The 24,761-nt window shown below is 38.1% G+C and overlaps 2 protein-coding genes across 3 annotated transcripts; one reads left to right on the top strand and one right to left on the bottom strand.

Annotated features, from left to right (window-relative positions):
- The first annotated feature begins 7,605 nt into the window (after positions 1-7,605).
- Positions 7,606-12,946, top strand: LOC147177140 (histamine H2 receptor). Its single transcript, XM_086071908.1, has 2 exons — positions 7,606-8,384; positions 12,409-12,946. Exons 1-2 carry the CDS (start codon positions 7,625-7,627, stop codon positions 12,702-12,704), a joined length of 1,056 nt encoding a protein of 351 aa, XP_085928034.1. The 5' UTR covers positions 7,606-7,624; the 3' UTR covers positions 12,705-12,946.
- Positions 12,947-18,827: 5,881 nt separating this feature from the next.
- On the bottom strand, positions 18,828-23,915 carry cyb5b (cytochrome b5 type B). 2 transcript variants are annotated; one of them, XM_086072227.1, is made up of 5 exons: positions 23,448-23,915; positions 22,312-22,440; positions 20,823-20,845; positions 20,703-20,731; positions 18,828-20,587 (listed from the first exon to the last, which is right to left on the bottom strand). In XM_086072227.1, the coding sequence occupies exons 1-4, from the start codon at positions 23,778-23,780 to the stop codon at positions 20,725-20,727; spliced, it is 492 nt and encodes a 163-aa protein (XP_085928353.1). In that variant the 5' UTR covers positions 23,781-23,915; the 3' UTR covers positions 18,828-20,587; positions 20,703-20,724. The 2 variants fall into 2 exon arrangements, with proteins under 2 accessions (XP_085928353.1, XP_085928352.1); XM_086072226.1 differs by having other exon boundaries at positions 20,823-20,849; positions 23,448-23,912.
- Positions 23,916-24,761: the final 846 nt, after the last annotated feature.

The raw sequence follows: 24,761 nt of genomic DNA, 5'->3' as shown, positions 1-24,761 counted from the left end.
CACAATAATGCATATATTCGTGGAGACTAAGGTCAAGTTGTATTTTGTAATTTTTAAAATGTGCAGAATTTCACAAGTTACTTCATGTTAAAGATTAGGCAGCTCTTAATATGAAAAAAAATGCACTGAGCTGTCACCATCTTACCAATGCAATTATGCCATCTAGTGGCAGAAGAATGACCGCAAGACAAATCAATATCACACTCCTTTTTTTTTTAAGTACAGTACATCTGTTTAATTTTAACTCAATTTTATGAATTATTATGAAATTACTTTATCAATGACTAAAAGATGTAGCCATATTTTTTTTGTTTTTTTCCCACTTTTATGTTAACAAGAGTATGACAACTTTTTATTGGACATTTTATTGTACATTTAGAACAGATTAAAAATTAGCCATTAATAATGAGCTAACTATTGAAGTCATGCGATTAATTACAATAAACAAATCTTTATCACCTGACACCCTTACTTAATATATTAATTTGGGATTAACTTTATTCAATCGTGTGTTACCACTTGCAGCAATTAAAGTTGGTTCAACAATTCTCTTTTTAGAGTGTACATAGTTCTCCTTCTTAGCACGTTTTCAGCAATTATCTTCAAATATGTCTAATGTACTAAGAAACAACAGGACCATTTTCATTTGCACTGTGACAATACCAATCACAGGTCAACCTTTTTGTGCGTCTCAAGAGTAAAATCTTGGTATGATACTTGTCTTTCTCATTCGAATGATTGCTGTGGAGCAGACGTGATATTAGCTTGACCACCAAATACTTGACAAGATGACCTGCTTAAATATGTTATGCTTAAATGCCAACCAAAGCGTCATTTGTCGTATCTCTATGCCGACACGAATAGACTGCTGATAAACTTGGCCTTTTCAAAGGAGAGCAAGTCTGCAGGGAAGATTGTTTTGTTCAATAGGCGGCCTTTGTAGCTCTGGTTTTAACACAGCAACTCATTTTGAGTCACTGCATGTTACTCAGCATCCAGAGTTTGACGCACGCCGGCATGACGTCAATGGATAAACATTTCTTGGCGCGATCATTAGAAACTGACAAAAGAAGAAGACCCTGGCTTTGAACGAGGAGCAATCACAAAGGAGACAAGGTTGCCAGCCTTGTCACAGGCTTTGTGGGTTCAGTTGCTGGTGTTCGGTTTTATTCTTTTGTGGTTTGAAAACCAACATCTTGTTAATACACCAATCAGCCACAACATTACGGCCACTTACATAAGCTAAAAATATTCAATAACTGTATCAGCGGAATCAACATTTTTCCATTCACAATATAGTAATGTTAATTTATTTGGCAATATCTAACAGATACTCATTTTCCAAAATGTTCATGATTGTAGCTGTAGATAGCAGTGGTTCACTGCAGACCATATACAAGAGAAAAATATGTTTAGAAAATGTTGTACTTTATAAAAACATAGTTTCATTACAATTATTTTGAATGTAAAGAAGTAAAACAGTTTATGCATCATATATTGTATATCATTACATTACTTCAGTTGTAAGTTTATATTACATTTATTTCAACTTCAGCGCACAACAAAATTCCAAAATGGCTGTTCGCCAGCTTCTGCTCTTTAGCTGCCAAAATCCAATTTTCAATCCAATCTGGGTCAAAATAATTAACCCAACCAAAAAGTAACCTAATCTGCTCAAAATCCACAGCTATCCGGTGAGTGGGTTAGGAAAACAAGGCAGCATTTATTTATTTATTTATTTAAGTGTATCAATGCTGAAAGTGAATGGCAAATTAAACTAACAAATGAATCCCCAAAGTGACCAATGTGTGATCATTTGCACCTCTAATGATACTTGCAATCCTGGTTTGTCCAAATTGAGCTGGGAAAGGTTATTTTGCAAGGCACAAATTGTACACTCTCTGTTACTGGTATTTTTGGACTCAGGAGGGAAGCAGAGGCATTATGGCATTGCATATATTGTGTAACAATATCAATATGGGATGCTTAAATTACCACGGGTGTTATTTTGTTTTTTTCCTCTCCCAGCATTTTTAGCACTCCATTGTTTCTTGTCCTATTGTTTTATGTCATTTGTTGAATTATAGAAGATTTTAAATATCCTTCTGATTGTGAGCCATTAAATCTATGAATAAACACTTTAGATTTCAGTCGCCATGACCCCATTGTGGAGGTTTTGTGACTGCAGGTAGTGTCTCCTCCCATTCATTAATACTAAACAGCAACACGTATCTTGTTCAAGGGCGTAGGGAAACTGGAGCATGTTCGAACCGACTATGGGTGAAAGCTAGACTGGTCCGTCTCCTTCCCCATCAGTTCTTATTGGTAGAGCACCTGGTGGTGGGTGTCTGGAACTGCATTCTGGTTGGCCGCTTTAGTTTTTTGTTTGTTTGCTTAGCACTAATATCCTGAAGGAGTTTTCCCTCAGAGTTTGTATGTTGGGGAATGCATAGCTAGAAGAGTAATCGGGGAGAAAAAAGAGCACTTTAGTTATGATGCTATGCATTTCGGTGGTTGGTGCCTCACCAACTTTTCCCATATAAAAACAATACAGGATGGCCTTCACTTCCAGTTCCAAGGTGAATACAGATGGGTGTAAAGACACATAAAAGCGTTTTGTCCGAGTTGGCTGAGGCCTGTTATCAGCGAGACAACCTGTCAGCTTTTCATCAATCGTCCATCAAACCTCGCCGCCTCGCAATCTTTCCTAAACATCATCCATCAAGCCACGCTGGCTGAATTAGATACTGTTGCTACCCACACAAACACTCGCTCAGTCACAAGTACACACACACACACATACAGACAAATCAAATCAATGGCTACCGTCCTCCACATTGGGAAGCTCTGCACACAGTGGGTGGCCAGTGGAGGAGTCCGCCCACTCACAGGATATTCAATTGCAAGCATGGACAAATATATCAGCTCTCCCTCCCTTTTGTGTCCGTGTTCGCCTGGGATCCACTATATTTACACATGCAAGACCCACTTGTGTGCACACCCACATGTATGCTGCCAACAGAAAAACACGCACAAAATGCGATCTCTCTCTGTCCCATGAAAAAAACAACAACACTCAAGTTTGCAACCCAGCAAAATGCCTCCAAGTTATGGATTCATGAATGGATCATGACGCTTACTAACCGCAGTTTGTGCGCCGCAGGAACGATGACACAAGATTGCCACTTGTTGCTAAGCGACCAACAGGAAGTAGCCTGTTGCCTTCTCATGCTGGTTTTGATGTAAAGTACATTTTCGGGCCAGTCACACATGCCCCTTCAGTAACAAGGAACACAATGTAGCACCAGATCACTGATGCTCCCACAGCCTTTCATAACATCAAAAAAGGGAATCGGGTCGAGGGGACATGAGAAAAGAATATTAATCCCAGAGCAAAAGTCCAACATCTACAGTATCATGTTGGACATGAGGCACTCTTTGGAACAGTGAGGAAGTAATACATCAAAATGCAGGTAGCTGTCAGTGTCCCCCCAAAGGGATCCTGCCAGAAAGGGCATTAGCGTCCATACTGGGTCAACTGTATTCCCTTTTATATGGCACACTTATAGCAGCTGCTGTATTCTACTTAAGTCACACAGTATATACAGCACAGTGGGATTTTGAGATATTACCAATTGTTCGGCTGATTATTTTTATTTTTTTTATTTTAACTTACCAGGAGGGGGGGAAATAGATATGAGCGCTGTACGATCAAAGTGAAGTCAGTTCACTTCACAACAAGCAGCAGTTTGTCAGATAGTGAACAATTCTTTGAAGTTCTGTTAAATTCAACTCATTAGTTGAACTTTACTGTCAAACTTTAAATACAACAAATTCAAAATTGTGTATTTAAAACAAATACATCAATTTGCCTTAAAGTCTGCTGAATGCTACCACACAATGGGAAACATCTTAAAGCCTCTATACATCAATCCGACGTTGGCCAATGTGATTGACGCATACCACCTGTGGCGTCAGCCCGACATTCAGGACCAGATAAATAACGGAAATAACGCAAAAAACAGACAACAAGTCTGGCTATTAAGTACCTTATGGGCATGCGGGAGAAGTAATACCCCTCCATACCGTCACTATTCTTCTTTGAAAAAGGCAACCGGGATGTTCTTTACGGAGGCGGGATATAAAAACATAAACAATGCATACTGATAGCTTTTTCACTCACAATGTACTCCTACACAAAGCACACCATGAGGCTTTAAAAGCATGAAATATAAAAGTAAATCTTAAGCCGAGAAGGACGTACTTGATGTCAGATTATTTTTTTTGCCTTAAGTACCGGTGGCTGGTATTGAAAGCCTCCATGAGTATCCAATACCTGAAAAAAAAAGGCTGGTATCAATTTGATACCAATGCCTGGTATAATATTGGTACTCACTCATTCTATCCTATATTGTATATATACACCGTACTATATATATTTTTTTAAATATGCTATACGTTTTTACGAAATACAATATTTTTTCATATCAATTAAAAACACATTACAAAAGAACAAGTTAATGGCATTTCCATTCATTTCAATGGAGAAATGTATTAAAGATGACAGCTAAAACCAGTCCCATTCAGAGCTGCTAACAATTAGCTTAATTGGGTTATTGCGCTTTATTCCACTCCAAACTACTGTACAACAGCAATAATAAACACATTGCTATATCAAATAAGACCTTCTGTAACTGACAATGTTTGTCAAAATGTGAACACATAAAAACAACCGTCATTCTTCGTATTTCTCATATAAATTGCCACAGTGACACATGTAGGGCTGCATGGCTGTATATGGGTTATATTACCATGCCTGGGGGTGCAGGGAAATGGCTGACAGCGATCAGAGAAAGCCGGCATATATCGTCTTTAATCACCTGGCTGTCACAAACTGTAAAACAGATTGCTTGGTGGGGGACCATATTTCCTCCTCCCTTTGTTGTGCCATGATTGTTGGAGGTGAACAGGTGGCGGCCTCCATTTACCGTGGGTATCAAAGGTTTACACACCCCTATATCTAATGCCAGGTTTTTGTGACATACAAAATGACATCAAATAAATAAAACTTTTTTCTTTTCTTTTTTACTATTAATGTGACCAATAAACTGTACAACTCAAATTAATAAAATCAAATCAAATCTTTTGAAAATGGGTGAGTAAATATCCAATATCCGCTGTAGCAGTGCAAGCGCCAAAGCCTGTTGTTGTGTAACTGGAGCTTGACACAAACCTGATTGATGATGTGCGATTGCAGAAACTTGACATTGATTGGTTAGGAAATGTCAGGCTTGCTTAGATGTTGTACAACATGCATACCATTTTCTCTGTGTTATTTTTCGGCGATGATTTATTGTTGACTGGCTCACCGTTATTGTTGGATGGCTAAATTGTGATGAATCATGTCACAGTGTCGTGCACCTGTAGCTCAATCAAGTGGTCGCAAAAGAATACTCAGGGGTGACCTTTATCTTCTGAGTGGTAGTTCTACATGAAAGGAAAAAAAAGTTAAGCGGCAAGGAATACTTCAGTGGGTTAGCATACTGACATGCATCACCTCTTACCTATACAGTACAGGTATATACAGTATAGTCTTCAATTCATAAGACATTCGAATCAGGATCAGGCTATACAGGGAATGGATGAAAGTTTTGTATATTAGGGGAGGAAAAGCTTTTCTAAGAAAGTTCTAAAGCCTTTGACAAAACTGGCTACAACTTCAATACAGTGGAACCTCGAGTTTTGAACATCCTTTTTACGAACAAATTGGATTATCCACAACATTTTCATTTAAAAAATGACCTCTATTTACGTACTTTTTTAAACTATTTTCGATATATGAACGGTCTTGATATGGACGGGTGGGTGAATCGTGTGTTTCTTCGTAACCATTATTGGCAACGCGCATATACACACTGCTGAAAACTAGTTGTATCCCTCCATTGCAAATGTAGGCGGAAGTTCCACCTTCGCATTCTTGATCACCCAAACACAAATCTAATTGCGGTTGTGTTTGTGAATCATGTGGTAAAAGCAGTCTGAAAATCATTTCACTTTTTTCGAAAACAAAAAACACTGTATGTTATTTATTGAAATGGACCATCTTTTGAATTAACGACTAGTGTAATCACATCAAAAGAGCCGTCCACATGTCGCGAGGCGGAAGTTCTACCTATGTATAATACATTCACCCAATCAGCTGCCAGAAGAAGCCGCGTTGAATGAATGCAGAAGTAGGTTCGATGTTGACACGTTGAACTTTTGCCAAACAAATAAAGCACTAAATAGTCAGAATGGCTCCTTAGAAAAAGGAAATTATAAAAATGAACACAATTTAGTGAACTTAATTTTTTCAATTTTAATTTAATTCCACATCCACCTTTATGAGTTTTTTTTAAAACATAAAAAGACCAATTTCCCTGGATCAGCATGCCAAAATCTATCAATGAAAAGAAACAGGCATGATTTTGAAAACTAAAAACAGAAAAAAACAAAAAGACACTTCGATCAGAATTTCCCATGGGTTTATGAAAGAAGACTATTTTTCAATCGAGGAGTTGTAATCCCCCTCCCCATTTTCCTCAGTTAAAGTTAATGGGCAATATTATTATTTCCCTCCAGTATATTTATTTTTAAATACGCTGGTAAAAATAAGCCCAAAAAAGGTTCAGTATAACTTTGGGGCTGGAACATATCACTTGCATTTTTATTCATTTCAGTGGGAAACATTACCTTAATTTATGAACGTTTCAAGTCACAAATGGTCTCATGGAACCAGCCAAGTTGGTAACTTCATGTTCCACTACAAATACTTGCATTAGGTCCTACTTTATACCACCACCCATAAATAGTTAGGGATATTCAGTTTTCAGGTAAAATTTCAGGCTTTTCAATACACATGTTCAAACACTGTGGCTGTACTTTTTGCACAGCTTGTTGTTTCCTAACAAGAAGCTGAATGACAATATTTACAACATTTATTTTTACAACAATTTGTAACAGTTCTCTTCATCATGCTGTTCAATTTTTTCACATTATGATACCAAGACGACACCAAACTAATGATCAACATGGCCCTCGCTGTTGTGAGGCTTGAAACAGGATGTTCTCAGATGCAAGGGAGCCACTGAGCTTAGAGTGTCATCAGTAGGTTGCAACAGCAACAGTGATAGACTGGAAGACTCACAGAAAAACATAGAAGTGGATGTTCTTGAAAATGGAAAACTTTGTTGTTAAAAAGTTGGACGGGCATTTAAAAGTTTAGAGGTTCAAATCTGGTTCTGCTAGAAAGGTGGTAGTGGATTTTTAGGCCCGTCCTGAAATTCCACCTGAAATTCCAATATCCCAAATTGTTTTGTAAAGAATGAGAATGTTTGTTTTCTCATCTTTCGTGTATATTTTTGGGGCGCAAACCTGAACAGGATAGAAATAAAATGAAAGTGCCACTGATTCTGGGAGGCAGCTTGTACCTGCCCTGCACTAATTGCTTCACGTGTGCAGCTGATTGTGCAAATGGCTGCCAGAAGCTGCAGGGCGGACCTTCCTGCAAACGTCAGCCGGCAGCTTTGCTGCGTTGAACGCACCGATGAATTTGGCTACTAAAATGTCTCTGTGAAGGAAAACCATGAACGCCTCACTTAACTTCTCCAGCGCGGACTTTGACCACCGCTCCGTCAAGGTGAGCGTCATCATCGTTCTGGGGGTAATGATCACTTTGGGGAACATCGCGGTCCTCCTGGTGATCACGTCTTCAGTGGCCGGCTGGTCGAGGAGCTCCCGCTACTTCCTGCTCTCTCTCACGGCCGCGGACTCCGCCTTCGGGCTGCTGGTCATGCCCTTGAACTTGTGGGTGAGTCTCCTCAAGGACTACACCGATGGACCCGACCAGCTGTGTCACCTGGTGGCCTTTTGCAACGCCACCGTGTACTCCACGTGCATGTACACGCTGGCCGCTATCAGCCTGGAGAGGTACGTCGCTGTCCTCTACCCCCTCAAGTACTCGTCCATGATGACCAGAAGGCGGACTTTGCTCCTGATCGCCTTCTCCTGGTGCTTCCCACCGTGCCTCTTGGCGCCGATATGCTTCCCGGATGGCATCATCGAGGTCCACTTCTCCACCGCCTCGCTGGTCTGCAATCCGTCCTACTCCACCAACGTGGGCTACTCGCTGAGCTTGGCCTGTGTCATCTTCTTTCCGTGCTCCGCGGTCATGACCTACGCCAACACGAGAGTGTGGTGCGCCGCCCGCAGACAGAGCCGCAAACTGCGCCAGTTGGAGCGCGCGCACCGGAGGAGACACAACGTGGCCTCCAGGGTGCTGGTGCCCGTCATGGCGGCTTACTTTACTTGCTGGACGCCGTGCATGGCAGCTATGATCTACAATGGTAAGTAAGCACTGGTAGAAAGGTCGCTGTCAAAAATGCTTTCTAAAGCAGGGGTGTCCAAACCAGGGCCCCAATTTGCAAACCGCCATCCATTGTTCAGTGGCACGGCGTATACCATAGCTTGTAAAAATGGGGTGCTACTGGTCCCAGTATATTTAGAGTGTTTCTAGATATGCAAATATACAAATAAACCATTTATGACTTAAATAATAGCAATAGTCATCATGTGGTTAATAAAGTTTTTAATTTATGAAGCAAATATTGTGACTTCCACTTTATGCAATGTGTCAAGGTACAATTTCTAAAAAAAAAAATTTTTAAACCGCACATTCACATAGCAGATGTCAAACGTTATTTTTTACTGTGACTGTAACTCCCTCTCAGGCAAGACAAACTCAATTAGCTTCCTTTGACGGGTTTAATGAAGGCTTCAAATTCTCCACAGGACTGTGAAAACTGTACAGAAATAATGATATTCACATGAATAAGTATAAAGACTAAAAAAAATACATGTCAACACAGTAGCTAATAAATTCACAGTAAAAACAAACAAAAAATACCTTGTTGGCTGCTGCCACAAAAGAGGGAATTAGTCTTGATTTCTTGAAGTCATGAACACGAGGTCAATCCAGCTTCTTTTGAACTGGAAGTACAAACCCGGAAATTAAAGTGCGCGCTCTGAAATAACCTGAGGTTTTGTATACATGCAAAAATGACATCTTCAATTATTAATATCAAATACAAACATGAATTTACATAAATTAAATTAACAATATTGTAAACACCAAAATGAATAATAATTAAAATTAAATGGCATCTTCCATTTTTTCGTATGCAGCCCCCAAATAAAGACGTTTGGACACCCCTGTTGGTTCTCAACTATTGTGACCCACTTTAACTCATTTGCTCCCAAAATGTATAAATACGTTCTATTTAAAATGTTTTAAGTGTCCCTAAGACGTTACGTATACGTTTTTATGTTTTTTTATGCTAGAGCATACAGAAGGCTTTGATGCAGCCTCTCAACTGCAGACAACAGTTGAAGAAATGGTAGTTATTACAAAAACGGCCAGCGGGTGGCAGCAGAGCAAATGAACTGAAGCAAGGCCAAAATAATAATTTAAAAAAAGCTAATTTACCCACAGTTTTAAACTGATTTGTGAATAATTATGAAATTTAGCTATATTCTAATGCTAATTGCTGCAAAACGGAAACAGATATAAATATATATATTTTTCCTGATATGAGAAGCGACTCTAATCTTTCTTTTGGTAGGTTCCATGTTTTTATAACAGTAGAACACATTATTTTGTGGGCCTTGCAAAATCAGTCAAAATCCAGTAAAACAGACGGGAGCAAAGGGGGTTGTTTCAGTGAAAATGGCTGGGAGTGAATGAGTTAAAAGATGTTAGAGTAAAGAGAATGTATTGTTGTTGTTGTCGTTTTAAAAGCCTTTAACAACATTTGCCATATTTTAACCAGTTGAACCTAAGACAACGACATGTACAAAAAGGGGAGTGCAACATTAATCGTTTCTCTTCTTTTTTTTGGGAAACAAAAGATGGAGAACAAGCCAGCCATAACAGTTTTAACAGTCCAGATTATTATGCAATAAAAACACCAATGGCACTTTGTGGCCGGGCAAGAGACTGTTTCAATGCCATTGTCTGTTTTCAACCAAAGTAATAATGTTTCTGATGCAAGAATATCAAAATAATGTTATTTTCCAATTAAAAGAGCACCCCAACTTTAAATATTTAACTGCTACTATACGCAAATTGAAACACACTTTTATATGTCACTAATGTAAGTTAACAAAGCATTAAAAACCGTCAGTGACACTGTAAGCTCAGTTCTTTTTGACAAGATCCCGTTTAACGCTAATCGTCTTGGGTCAGCATGATGGAGGAGGACTGCTTTAAATAGCAATCCAATCCAAACCGAACCAGGAAACGTGTTAGTCAATTGAGGGATTAATTATGTCTTGAGGCAAAATGTTAGAAGTCTACCTGACGTTGGTGTTTTCTGTGATTAAGCTCGTGTTGACATTTTGTATATTTTGTGCATTACTTTCTTTCATTGTCCTTGTCCCTCTTGAGACCTAGTTTATCTTCAAGAGCTTATGGTTGTTATTGATGAGTGGGTTGCTTGTAGATTCTGCTGCAATCTTTGAGTAAACATTCTTTTAAAGCCTGTACCAATGTTGTACTTTTAACAGGAACATGGTATTCATTTAACAATAGCCAGTAAAAGTTTTAGGAGGAAATGCAGCAAGTAAAAAGTAAGCCCAGCTATAGTGACATGATCACAACTTAAATTTAGAATTCCTTGAAGAAATAGTCATATCCAGTGTTTTTCAACACGCGTAGTCTTTGGATTGCTTGATTTTAACTAAGTCATGCTTTTCATGCTTATGCCCTGTCTGCAACACTCTCCATCAATTATAAGACTTGGTTGAATGGCCCTTTTTATGGATGCCTGGGCTGCATGTATACACTGATTTAAGGCCAATTTTATGAGTCGTGCCTTTTTGGAAATGTTCTCATCAACTTCAGCCATTTTGCTGTCGTGCCATAATCAAGACTGACTGGCTTAGTGCTGAGTATTTTTAGAAATGAAAACCTTTTCCCAAAGACGCTTGCCATTAATCTGATATACAGGAAAATCCCTGCAAAGATCAGTCCTAAATGTGCTGCTGTCTGAATGATTACTTTTTTACCCCCACCTCCTTATTTGAAACTATGGACAGCTAATTTCTGATCTAGACGATGTTTGACGTATTATGGGGAGGTCCTGATGTATTTGGACAAATAAATACAAATAATTAAAGTTGTACATAGACTTGTAGCTTTCCAAGGTCTCACAAACAAAGTATATATAATTTACCATTGAGGAAGTACTGTAAACCTTTTATGCAGTACAGGTACCTCCAATTTCCAGTGCTTAATAGTATTTACATTTTATTAGAAATGCACCAATACCTGTGCCGCTACTGTATATCTGTCCATTACTTGATTTACTCATAAAAAGTACCGGTTGAGACAGCCGCCGGGCTTCCCTTCTGTCACAAAGTGTAATGTCAAGTAAAGTGAGGATGTACGGCATCACAAGTAGATGTTGAGGAATAATTATTAGGCTTATGTAAAAAAAAAAACCACTCAGTCATTATAGGGATGGGCAAGTCCCAATACCAGGTATCTGTATCGGGCCTTATTCAAGTTATGGGTACTCACAACAGCGACCGATAGCAGTATCAGTCACCCTCTTGTGGCCCTTTTACGATCAGGAATTAGAAATGACAAATTAGAAGAATAGAAAATTGCCATTCATTTCATGCAATATTTAAAAGCGAAAATCAACCCCCCAAAAATAAATAAATACAAAAATCTGCACAATATGTTTTTTTCGGTATTTTGGTTAATATTGCGTTAGTGGAATATGAGACAAGCGGCAAAATCCAACAGTTTTTATCAATATCAGTTGGCGCCCATTTTGCCACTTGCTCTGTCGAGTGAAAATGACATCATAGTTGCTCAGGTCTCAGGTAACAACTAATCACAGCTCAGCTTCAGAAAACAGGTCAGCAGTGATTGGTTGTTGCCTGAGCCCAGAGAAACTATGACATCATCTTCAGTCGACAGCTGAGATGGATAAAAATGCTGGATTTTGCCGCATAACTCATATTCCACCAATTAATATTAATCAGAATGTCACATTTAGACTAGTGAGGTCACATATAACATTATTGTCAAGAAATGTTTAAGGTTGACTTCCCTTTTAAGGAAAACTATTGGGATATATAGGCGTTCCTTAAAATAATCTGTCATTGTTTTGTTTTTGGGAAATGTTATGTATTAAATGTACTAGTGGTATCGGTGCTTGTATTGGTATTTGTGGTTATTCAATAGTTGAGCACTGATACTGGTATTGGTTTGAAACAAACATCCCTTGGCCATTATGTTAGGAATTAAGGTGATATGTTTTACGTATCATGTGTGCTGATTCATATCGTTTTGTACCGCAGCTCTGTCGGGTAGTTCTGTCCCGGAGTGGATTGAATTTGTGGTGGTTTGGCTGCCAACGTCCAATGGTTTCCTCAACTGCATCTTCTACTTCTGGATCAACAAAAGTTTCCGACACAAATTCCACCTCATCACGCACAGACTGGCTCACGCTCTCTGTCCGGCATTGGTCAGCACTCTGGGATGCTGCAGACCACCCTCCATTCCGTTTGGATCGGGCTTTCTGGATAACAACAACAGCGTTCATGAGCGCTCGTCCAGCGTTTCCTCCACCTGCACGCTGATGACGATAGCCTAGTAGCTTTGAGGAGCGGCAAATGGGCACGGCAGAGGATTTGTGTTTTAAAATGACTGCAGCTACTTCGCTGGTTAATGCATTCAAAGTGGACTTGAGTTGCGAATGATTTGATGCTCGTACTATATGGAGGACCAAAACGGCCACAATTCAAAAATAAATAAATGACTAAAAGTGAAAATAAAAACGGATATAAAAAATATATAATTCGAAAAATTAAAGCCCCCAAAATAAATACAAATGGAAATAAAAACAACAATATATATACTGTGTGTGTGTGTGTGTGTGTGTGTGTATATATATATATGTGTGTATATATATATGTGTGTGTGTATATATATATATATATATATATATATATATATATATATTTATTTATTTATTTATTTGGCAGTTTTGGTCATACTGCCAGGATGAAATGTTATTCAAATGAGGGGGCGGTCCTAAGTGTGTCTTGGTTTGAACTCCGCCGTTGCAAACTGCTTTCTCGGCGAACAAGGAAGTCTCGCCGGCTTGCATTGGAAAACTCCAGCAATGGACGACTATCTTGTCATTGCTGGAGCTCTACATTCAAGTCGGCGAGACTTCCTTGCTCGTCCACCCGCTCACTGGACAAATGAAAGGCAGTTTGCAATGACGGAGTCCAACCCAAGACCCACTTGGGACCGTCCCCTCATTTGAATTACATTTCGTCCTGGCAGTATGGACCAAAACTGAAATTAAAATTAAATAAATAAATTACTAAAAGTTAAAATAAAAACGGATAGTGATTTAATAATTGATTTAGTCATTTATTCATTTTAAATTTTGGCAGTTTGGGCTCTCCATAGCACTCGGCTGTGACGACAAGTGTATTGAAATAATTGCAGATGTGCACTGTGAAATATAATTTCATTTATTTGTTTTATTTCCTTTTATGAACATGTAGTCAAAAGATTGTGTTCTCTTTATAACTCCTGTGGATTTTTTTTGTTTGTCCGTTTGTTTTGTTTTACTCCCCGAACCCGTCCCACAGTGTTGCAAGGATTTGAATGCACTGTCAGTGAACACCTCTTAAACCACCTTTTTAGTAGTTTTAGAGTCATGCTCCATCCCAGCCTGCGCAGCACGAAGGCCAACTGACTTTATTGCACAAAATTTGTATTTTAATGTCACATTCTGAACAAGTCAGTCAGTTTGTGTGCCATCCGCCTCGTCCTCATTTTTAAACGCGAGGATGGGAGATGTTGACATATAACAGCTGGGAGAGGTTAACCTTTAAGTCACACCGTTTGAGCGTATGCAAGGAGAAAAGTAATTAAGCAGTGACACTGTAGAAAGGTCAACCACGGCTGTGCTGCCACAAGATAACTCTGAGAACTTCTGAGGTTGTTTGCTTTTCCTGTGAAGCTCCTCATCTGTCCATCCAACGTTTGGCTACCCGGGGGCCTCGTCATAGTGACATCTGCTGTGAACGCTGCTTGTAATGCAAGCGGAGGCGTCCAACAGAGGACATACGTTTTGAGCTCTTTAACGCAATGTATTTTAGCCTTCGCAAGTGTCGCACCATCATGTGCGCATTCACAAATGTCAACGTTACATGTGAGATTTTTGTTTAAATTATTTTGTTTGTAAAATAAGGGATTGAATTTTGTTAATATATGGGTTTTGAATAATCAAATAAATAAAGCATTATGCCTTTTGAACTGTGTGAGCTGCTTAAAATACTGCACCGTATGCAGGTTGTGCGCAACACATTATTAGACTGAGACCAAAAAAAACTGGCGCTAAACCAACATTAAATTGTTTTTTCCTTGGCCCGTGCTCCATCCCAATACAAAGTGTTATGGAAATCAGCAAAGTAGTTTCATCGATATCCTCAACACAACAAAATAAACAAAATGTGTTTTCTCTACTTATCAGTTTGGCCTTGGCAGAGTTCTGAACTGTCTGAGTGCTATTATTAATAGTTTGTTTTTGTTGCAGGAAAGTAAAGTGAAAATTGCTTTCTTGTTACTGCAAACGTTCCGTCCGGAAGCATAAAGATGAATACAGGAGTTTGTAATTGCACTTCTGTGAAGTTCTTAGAGGTAAATTGAAAGCGTCCTGGTAGGCCGACATTCTTAATAACCCAAGAAGAATGTATGATGTTTTAATGGGCACCGATGGTGGAGGAAAATGAGAAAGTCAGCTGTGCAGCAATATGAAGTGGGACCAGCTTATGATTCTCTATCTGGCTGGTGCTCTTCACTATCAAAATATTACACACTCATCACAACATTAAATACATCTGTTTGTTGCTCTGTAGTATACATTTGGTAAATTTGGGTTTCATCAAATTGAGAAGTCAAGTTGACATCATCCCATATGAAACGATGCTGTATGTTTTACAAACGAGCTATCTGTTATCTGCCATTGGTATTTGACAGAATGCTGCTCTTTTTTTTTCTGCTTCTCATCCCATTTCTTTACTGGAGCTCAGTAGATCCAAGGCATTACACTGCATTTACTCTACATAAAGTCACATCACCTGCACTAAAACAGACAGAGATCAGATCAATAAATATGAAATCCAGCAGAAGCAAGTGGGCTGCACGAGACGAGATGAAATTCTATATGCTGCCCTCCACCGGCTATTTGTTCTTTACATAAGAAATCGAATAGCGTTGTTTTTTCAGTATCTTGCTCAAGGATACTTGGACATGGTCAAGGTTGAGGATTGAACCACAACCTTTGGGTTGGGAGATGACCATTCTACCACATCATTGGCAGAGGTACATGGTAGTCAGGAGGGGAACTGGCCAAGGGTCACATCAAATGCATCTCTAACAGAACGGTTTTTTTTTTAAATCATTAGATTCCTTCAGTCAATTTCAATCAAATTAAGTGCCTTTACACTACATTTACATTGCAAGCCTTGTTTACCATACAACCTACATATCCAGAATATTACTCAACACATTTATTCAACACACATTTATGATGTATACAGGCAGGAACAAACCTAAAGTAAAAAGCCGTGTCTAGAATTGTGCTTTTTAGATATGATCTGATGAAGCCACCAAGCGCAGTATGAAAAACGGCGTCGGTGATAATCATTCTGATTGGTTGTTAACTAGCAAATGCAAAACAGTGCATGAGAGAGAAATTTAGCAATGGCAATGAAAATTGAAAAAAAAAATGAAATAATTTTTTTAAGCCTCAAAGATAATTATTTGAGATTGGAGTGTGACAGAGTGTTATCTGCTCCCAACTGGTTATGGTGGAAATTTTAATTATAGCATGTATTGCCCTGTTAATGTCAGGGGGAGCTGCACTTTTCATCCGGTTCAAGTGTGCCAACTTCCAGCTTGGGTGACACCAAAGGTGACTCAGCATCTGAATTTTCCTAAATGACCTCCCAGTCCTTCAGGAGAGAAATGGCTTGTTTTAGTGAAGCTTTTAGGCAGTTGTCAAAGCTTTTATAATACGCCAGGGATTTTTCTCAGCGAACAGAAAATCTGTCATGCTCCTTTCGACGTGGGGGTGTGTCTTGAGCTCCCGAGTCCCTGAGTGCAAATGTGAAATATCATCTTAACACTGGTCTGTGCAAAAACTAATCATGGCGAACATGTATCCGCTGACCTTTCAAAGATCATGGACCCCCCCACGCACACACACACACCCCCACACACACCCCTCATGGCATCTCTAAGTGTTTTTCCAGTCATTTGTGGCGTGGGCTTTGCTGCAACCAGCCTCCCAGGACTGATGTGCATTAGCAGCCTCGCCTCTTGTTGAAATAATTGACAGGCTCTCATGTTTAGATGAGGGCATGGAAGTCTACCACAGGTGCTCTCTGACAGGGGTGCAACATTCTGGACAGTCATCCCTGCTGTCATGGATGGAAGTGATGATGAGCACAAATTTGATACTAAATGGGAAACATAATTTAAATGTAAAGTGAGAGTTCCGTTTCACTTTGTTCATTATGTTGTCGTTCAGTAGCACAGGTGGTATCATCTCACTGCACATGGTCAGGATAAAATGGTGCCAATTGCTGCTCGTCCTCAGGTCGTAATGTAATTTCAACCATGTGTGACGGCTTTGCATGTAATACGCCCACTGATATTACCTGCTGTCTCCATTTGAGTGGGTTTCATAAGCATTTTAACATTACTGAGAAGCTTAAAACATTGAGCTAGTAGTGCCCCCTTGTGGTCAGAGTGAGTAATGCAATATAACCTCACGGGTTTGGATGTAAGGTTTAGTCTCGCCTCATAAATCATTAATTAATTATCAATCAAGTATAGGACTAGTTAGCCCTGATTCTAATTCTGATTCTTTCTTCATCTTCATTTCGATTTTTAAAGACCTTTCTGACATTTCTATGAAAGAGTGATTCTCCTGCTTGCGTCACCACAAACCTATCAAATTGCAATTAAATGTTAATGATTGACCTCCATGATATTTGTTGCTAATTATGTCAAATTATAGAATCAATGATTAAAGATTATTGGCCTTGATGATGTAATGACATCGGGTGTGATTTCTGTCAAATGAGGATTGATATGATTAATTGGTCTCTATAAAAAGGTGCCTTGGCATTGTGAGTAGTACACACCTTTGCTACTCCAACTCGAGCTCCATAAGAACAGATTTTCTTTGTGTGAAGATATCGTTAGCCTTATAGCATAACTACCCTACCTTAGCCATTTGTAATTTAATGTCAGAGTATCAATGGAGGGAAAAAAAGTATGACTGAAGATTCTCCGCTATCGAGGTACTAAAAATCTGTAAAGGTTGAATCAAGACAACTGGACTCTTCTTATATGGTGACTTTGTTGTTTTGAAAACGTCTCAGGCAATTATGCTATTAGGCTAACAATACGTAAACCTCCCAGGCGTCTTTAACATTGATGTGCATGTGTACGTGTGCTGGTTTAAATTGGTCTTTAGACACTTTTTATCACACAAAAAAAAGATGCTGATTTCAATGTAAGTTACTGCATTTGATCACTGTATATTAATTTGTAACGTGTGGTAGTGTGAGCTGAGGAGGTAGCTAGCCATGGACAGGTGCTTAAGATAGCCAATGAAAGCAAAGACTATTTTATATTTATTTGTTTGTAGACAAAAATAATAACTCACCTTTACCACACGTCACATAGGTCAAAGGTAATTACTGTCAAAAGACCAGAGGTCATCAATCAATCAATCCTAAACCCCATCAAACACCTGTGGTTTGAACTAGAAGAGAGATTGTGAGCGCTCGGTGACCTCTGACCTCACCAATATTCATTTGGATGAATGGACGAAAACACCTACAGACACACACCATTATTTCATCAGTGTGTAGTTACTACAACCGCAAAGTGGTTCCATGTTCTAGGTGTGCCAATATTGTTGTCCTTTACGGAAGCGTATTGCATTCACTTGAAAAAAAAAAACGGAAAAAACAACTCTTTTTTGGGGGAAGCTTTGTTTTTTTTGTATTTTTCTTTTTTTCTGTTTTACTGAATTTTTTTCTGTCAATTTTTTTTTTTTTTTAAACAGAAAAAATGTATTAAAAAAAGTTATTCCGAAAAACAGCTGGTGTTCTGCTTTTCGGAGTAATTTTTTATTTTTATTTTTTACCTCTGAACTCCAAGTGACTTGTTGCAGACTCGCTAATAGCAGAGAAGCGGACGCTTTACCGCATACCTCCATATGCAATAAGATGTTTACTTACTGGTTCTCAATAAAGGAATGAATGTGTATACTGTATTGTGGTTTGTTCTCTAATCTCTGAGGGAAAACCCCTTTAAAAAAATATTCAGAAAAACTGAAAAAAGTATATTCAGAAAAACTGAAAAATAATTATTTTATAAAACAGGGAAAATTACTCAGAAAAAAATAAAACAATTATTCAGTGAAACAAGGGAATTTTTTTTTTTAAACAGAAAAAAATATATATTAAAAAAAACAGGAAAAAAAATACTCAAAACAACAAAGCTCCCCCAAAAAATTTGTCAGAAAAACAGGACTGTTTTTTTCAAGTGAATGCAATACGCTTCCGTAAGTCACTGACATCCTCTTTTTCTTTTTTTAAAGAAAGAGGGAACACAACAGAGGATATTAATCAATGCCTTGTAGCCACAATTTTACAAATAGTATTTACACAGCCACTTCGGGGCGTCAAAAAAACTTTTAATCTGACCACACATACTGATGTGGCGGCATTGACATCTTGTCACTGAATAAAAGGAATGTGGAGCAACAGTGACATTCACCAGCTAATTGCAGGGAACATGTAGACAATTATTCACATGAACATCGATGAGAATTTAGAGTTAACCGAACATGCCTTTTGGAGATTATCACAGTATTAAACCCGTGCAGAATATTTATTTCCCCCAATATTTATTTTAGTCAGGCTTTTAAACGACATGAGATGGCAGATGACGAAAATGCAAGAGCCGTCAGCACAGTAAATGTAGACTCCTGTAAATCCTATGATCGTGTGTAAGCAGCAGCAAGTTATAACCCAAATTTCTGAAATTTAGCAGGCAGATTACAAATGTCCTATTTCAAAGGTGAACAACATGCATTGAATGGTATAGCTGTAATATGAAAAAAAGGCAGTAAACTGGCAGTAAACTGATTGATGACAAGATTCCAGATATTTTTCACACTTAAGCGTTGAACATATCCTGAGCTTTGCAGACAGAAGGAATTCAAATTGATGATACTGAACAAACTCAGAAATTGAAGACATGGCTTAACTCATTCACCGCCATTGACGGCTATAGACGTAAAAAATTCATTTGAACTATTTCTATTAGTTTAACATTTTTCCACTTTTGCTAACAAGAGTATGAAAACCTAGAATTGCTTTAAATTGTACATTCAGTACAGATATACAATTTGTGATTAATCGTTAGTTAACTAGTGAAGTCATGTGATTATTACAATTTAAAAAAATATAAAAAATGAAGGGCGTCAGATTAAAATTTGTAATAATCACATGACTTCAATAGTTGACTCACGATTAATCACATATTTTATATCTGTTATAAATGTACAACACAATTATTTTTCTAGGTTTTCATAAAAAATTACATGAAATTAAAAAGTTTAACAGAAATAGTTCACATGAATTTTTGACGTCTAGTCGTCAATGGCAGTGAATGAGTTAAGACAATAACCCGCTTTCTACCATCATGCTAAAGTACTAAAATATTGTTTTGCGATGCATACAATACAATTTTGACACAAGAACAGTAAGACAAATCTTGCTTATATATTGTAGTATTCATTGACAAGTATAGATTTGCAATCTATTTCACTATTTTCATGGAAATAGGAAAACAACACAACTTGTGTACTGTAATGTTAATGATTAATTTATGCATAAACAGATGATTAAAAAACAAAACAGTCCATGATGGATGCAATCAAGTCTGACAGCAGATTGGTGCAGTTGAAATGTAGCAGTTATAAAACAAAAATTTTCAAATCAGTAAAATGATACTATGATGCTGATTAGTTTCCTCCTGTTTGAAGTTTCTGATTCTTTCTTCTGTGCGGCCAAATCAAATTAACGCAAACCAAACTGAGTCAAACAGATGCATAGTTAAATACAAACAATTACAAGGACAGGCAAAAAGATAATGAAATGAAGAAGCTGGAGGCAGTGGGTTTAATAGTCTCTGCTCGACTGCCGGTTTGCTGGGCTGGATGACGAACAGTTTGCGTCCTCCTCTATTGTCAGACGGCTCGAGGGGTAAACTGTGCGAGGTGGTTTTGGTCAAACGTTTCAAGGCCTCCAGATGATGCGGATGAGATCAAATGGGAATGTGGGCACTCAAGAGGAGACGTAGAAGCGATACAAGACGCCAATGACGGTCGCGACGATGGCTGGTATCACCCATGTGGTCCAGGAGTTGCTGGGGTGGGTAAAGAAAATCAACATCTTCAGAATATTAAACATTCATCAATGGTGATAATGTCATAACGTCATGAAAACGACACGGCTGTACGGCGGAGATTTTGATAACTAACCTCGACTCTCCTGAAGAGACGTTTACATCCTGCAGCAGCAAACGGAAAATAAAAACAAAGACGTTAATTCGTTAAGTGTTGTTTGGTTTGCAACTCTCAAGTTACAAATGTTCTTCTTACCTCTGGCTTTTCATTGTTCCTGTCTTCCTGCAAAGAAAATCAGGATGTTTAGATCACTGTTGGCAGACAACTTCACAATATGTACACAAGACACCACACAATATGGCCACAATATTAGGTACAAATGCATAATGCAATGTGATCAAATACCAGAGCTAGGCCTATATATCAAAAAGGATAAGTAATCATCTAAATGGGGGTTTTCAGTTTTTTTAAGAACTCACCGCGCTCCAACCTAGGGCTGGGCAATAAATCAAATGAATTCGATACATCGTCATTTTCAAAATTGAATAGTTGAAATTTTGCTAAATCGTGAAATTGTATTTTGTCTTCTGGATTATTAACTCTTTTACCGCCAAAAACGTTTAATGACATTTACTAAAATCCAAATGAATGCTGCCAAAAACGTTAATTGAGGTTTACTATGTTTTTTCTCTCTCAATGGGCAGTGCAACGTCTTGTGCAGCGCTCCTTATGTGAATGGGTGTAAAAACCACAAAACAGACACTAACTATGGCCAGCAGATGGCGGCATTGTATCTCTTTTCAATGTTCTGCCGGTGCATGCAATTGCAGTGAAACATGGCGGATCTTAGGAAATAGAACGTTTTCAAGGATGACATGAATGATCAAAGCTTTTATCACATCAAATCTAATAAACAAAGCATCACTAAAAAATATATATATATTACTGTCAAAGTCACTGTTGTGCAGAAAATGTATCTTTTCACAAAAAGCTAATTTTTTCCTTTTCAATTTTCGCTCAGGGTCACTCAAATTACCTATTTTCAAATGATGATTACTAAAGAACGGAATAAGGTAGAAAAAAAAATGTCTAATGAAAGAATGGAACGCGATCTTTCATTTGGTACCCAGCATGTTTATGTGGTAAAAATACACAATATTCTGTTTGCCTGGAAAGATTAATTAAAATACTCGAAATCGGCTAGCACTGTCTGGGTTGTTTTTTTTGATAACGTGTGGCAGTTAAAAGATGTTGTTCTTATGTTCTGTTACAGTCAAATGTTTTTTGAGTTGCAATTTTGCACAAGTGGCAGAGAATGCTGGATGGGTGGTTTACAAGACATGTTTACAATAACTGCCAACTAACTTAATTATGGCATTTAAGCACAAACTAAGAATGCTAAATTTATGTTAAAACTCATTTAGAACCAGTATACATTATTGTTGTCTTAACATTTTGCACAGGAATTCTTTTTGAATAAATGAAACCTTTAAATAAAAGTTTGTTGGGTTTATTAGATTAAAATTGTAATCGTCCTGAATGACTGCAAAAATCGAGATTTTATTTTTGGGCCATATTGCCCAGCCCTACTCCAACTTATCAGAGACAGGTGTGACCAACAAGCTGTCAATCATTTACATTGTACTTGTGCACTCCCATAGACTGCTATATGATACAGCACAATTATTATTTTTTTCCAGAATGAAAGCAAACACTGTCAACGCTAGCCCAAGTCGTAACTTACAATGTGAAGCTCGCCGATGTAGAACTGCTGCAGCATCTCTCTGGCATCCGTGGAGTGACCCACGTCCTCAAAGCTCTCTGTTGCATCTGCACCGGCCTGCTCCAGCAACACTTCCTCACCTCCCGGATGCTACGGACACAGAACAAATAAAATATCATCACAAAACAGACCCACAATTAGGCATTTTTCTTTTTTGATTAAGATCAAAAGAAGGAAGAAATTTGGTGTCACTCTGTTGTCATGCTAGGCCAATGTGGTCTACTTCTTAAAATAGTGAGCATCACACAAGATTAAAAAATAAAAGTAATTGAGCCTTGCCCTTCACCTCGCTGCCACTTCAGTGGACATTTTTAAATGGCAGTTCAAATACTTTTGTTTCGGCAGGCATTCCAGTAAAATTAGATCCTCTTGATTTGGTTTTATTTGGATTGTATTAAATATAAGTATGACGATTCTATAACTATGTCAAACACTTTCTGTGTCAGTCCTTACAGTGAAAAATGCTATATAGAGAACATTTACTGACTTACCACAAGGGCTTGACAATTAAAAAAAATATATATATATAATTGCTATTTATTTTTCGACAGTATTGCAATAGCAATTTAATAAGAGATGATCCATATTTTTTCAACATTTTCTCTCATGTATTTTTATTTAACAAACAAGCAATAAATAAATCTGTATTACAATAAACAATATCAGACTTTTATACATAAATGTTTTGGTCTCACCTTTTGAAATAACCAACGCTAACTAGCTCTGACCATTGAGATTACAAACAAAATGGTGGTCAAATGAATTCACAAAAACATTTAGTAAAACGTCTTATGACTAATAAAGCAAGTTGTAAAGAATAATAAACAGTGCGCCAGTTACGTCCACTTCTGAAAATTGCTCTTTTACCTGCACCATAAACTGAAGTAACCTTGTTATGAGGCTCAACGTGCATGCTGCGCATGCGCAGTTTGCATTTTGAATGGCCAGTGTGTTTGACGTCATTATATGACGAAGCGAACCTCTGCTACTTCCAGGAAGTAGCCATAGCCGAAATTACGAGACTAGAAGCAAAACGCTCAGTAACGACACAGTTATCCCAAAAATACATTACTCAACTTTTCAAAGCTGTGCCTTACCTCTTCGAGGAACAACGTGACGTCATAAACCTTATCGTGGATGATGAGCCATGTGTCGTTGCTCAGGTTATGGGCTTGTATATCTTCTAATGTGTAGTATTTGACATCGCCTTTAAGGCTTTTGCTATTTTCCTCGCGATTAGTAGGTCTGTCTTCGTTTAAAGAGTTGCCGGTCATTTCCTCACCTATTTTTTGTTTTGCTGCAAGAAAAACAATATAGCGACTGAGCGGCTCGTTAGTGTTTGATTCAGGAAAACCGGACGTTGGCTCAACGCTAGCAAAACTGGCTCGTAATACGGAAAAACGACAAATATCGTAGAAGGATAACAACATAAACTTTAGTTTGCAAAGCAATTGTGTAAACTAAAAGCACCCCCAGTCCGAACGCCCCCGTACATCAGCAGATAAGAGATATGACCAATGACGTCCGTACTATTTGGCAACCAGGCGCAACCTTGACAGCTAGCCAATCAAGTTGTGTCGTATGAAGTGAGAACCAATCAAATTCAGCTACTTGATGATCACATGATCTAAATTGTCAAACTTGCGCAGCTCCAACGCATACTGAAATTCGAGATCCGAGTATAAGGAGGTATACACTACAGTATTCGAAATATTTATTGCTGATGATGGAAAAAAATAAAAATGTCTGTGTTGCTCGGCCCCGCATTGCAAAAACATCTAAATACCTTTGCATACAAATGGATAGTTTTCCTTTTCCCCAGAAACCTTTTCCCCCTCTGAATAAAAATTTAATCAGCTTTCTGGTTGTTGTTTTTTTAGAACATAGTTTTTTTTTTTGTAGGTAACACCGATCCCACCTTTTTTTTTAAATATTCAAAGCATGTTCCCCTATAAACTTAAGTTGTAACCTTTCACCTATAGGATAGTTTTTTTGTAGGTAACACCGATCCCACCCTTTTAAAATATTCAAGGCATGTTCCCCTATAAACTTAAATTGTAACCTTTCACTTAGTGTTTTACACTTGACCTCACTCATTACAGTTTAACTACAATATACATTGTGCCTTTTCCCCCAAGTGTATTTCTAAAGGGAAATAATCTAAACATCTACTACAATAAAGATGACTTGACTTTTCAATGTTGTCAGTGATTATTTAACTAAAGCTTTGTTTGTTTTACCTTTGTGTCAACCCCTTTCATACTGGGATAGCAATGTCGGATTATATGTAGATCTGCAACTAAATCTCATCTTCCATTTATTTGGCTGTGGTCTCAACCTGACATTGACCCGTTCATAATAAATAAAGTGATAAAAAAATGACTTCAAAGGAAATGAGGCTGCTTATGTAA

Source organism: Leptonotus elevatus, chromosome 3, assembly GCF_054856555.1.
Source record: "Leptonotus elevatus isolate MCC_2025b chromosome 3, RoL_Lele_1.0, whole genome shotgun sequence".
Taxonomy (NCBI): Eukaryota; Metazoa; Chordata; class Actinopteri; order Syngnathiformes; family Syngnathidae; genus Leptonotus; species Leptonotus elevatus.
The sequence above is the reverse complement of the archived record's forward strand: the minus strand, read 5'-3'. Positions and strand labels throughout refer to the sequence as shown.

What these genes read in the sequence shown, in the direction of transcription:
- cyb5b (XM_086072226.1), bottom strand. Translation starts at nt 23,780, where the DNA reads ATGTTGTTATCCTTCTACGATATTTGTCGTTTTTCCGTATTACGAGCC. An exon ending in TCACGTTGTTCCTCGAAGAG is followed by an intron (nt 22,441 to 23,447) that starts GTAAGGCACAGC and finishes CTGTGTCCGTAG; the next exon opens with CATCCGGGAGGTGAGGAAGT. An exon ending in GGAACAATGAAAAGCCAGAG is followed by an intron (nt 20,732 to 20,822) that starts GTAAGAAGAACA and finishes TTGCTGCTGCAG; the next exon opens with GATGTAAACGTCTCTTCAGG.
- LOC147177140 (XM_086071908.1), top strand. Translation starts at nt 7,625, where the DNA reads ATGAACGCCTCACTTAACTTCTCCAGCGCGGACTTTGACCACCGCTCC. An exon ending in GGCAGCTATGATCTACAATG is followed by an intron (nt 8,385 to 12,408) that starts GTAAGTAAGCAC and finishes TTTGTACCGCAG; the next exon opens with CTCTGTCGGGTAGTTCTGTC.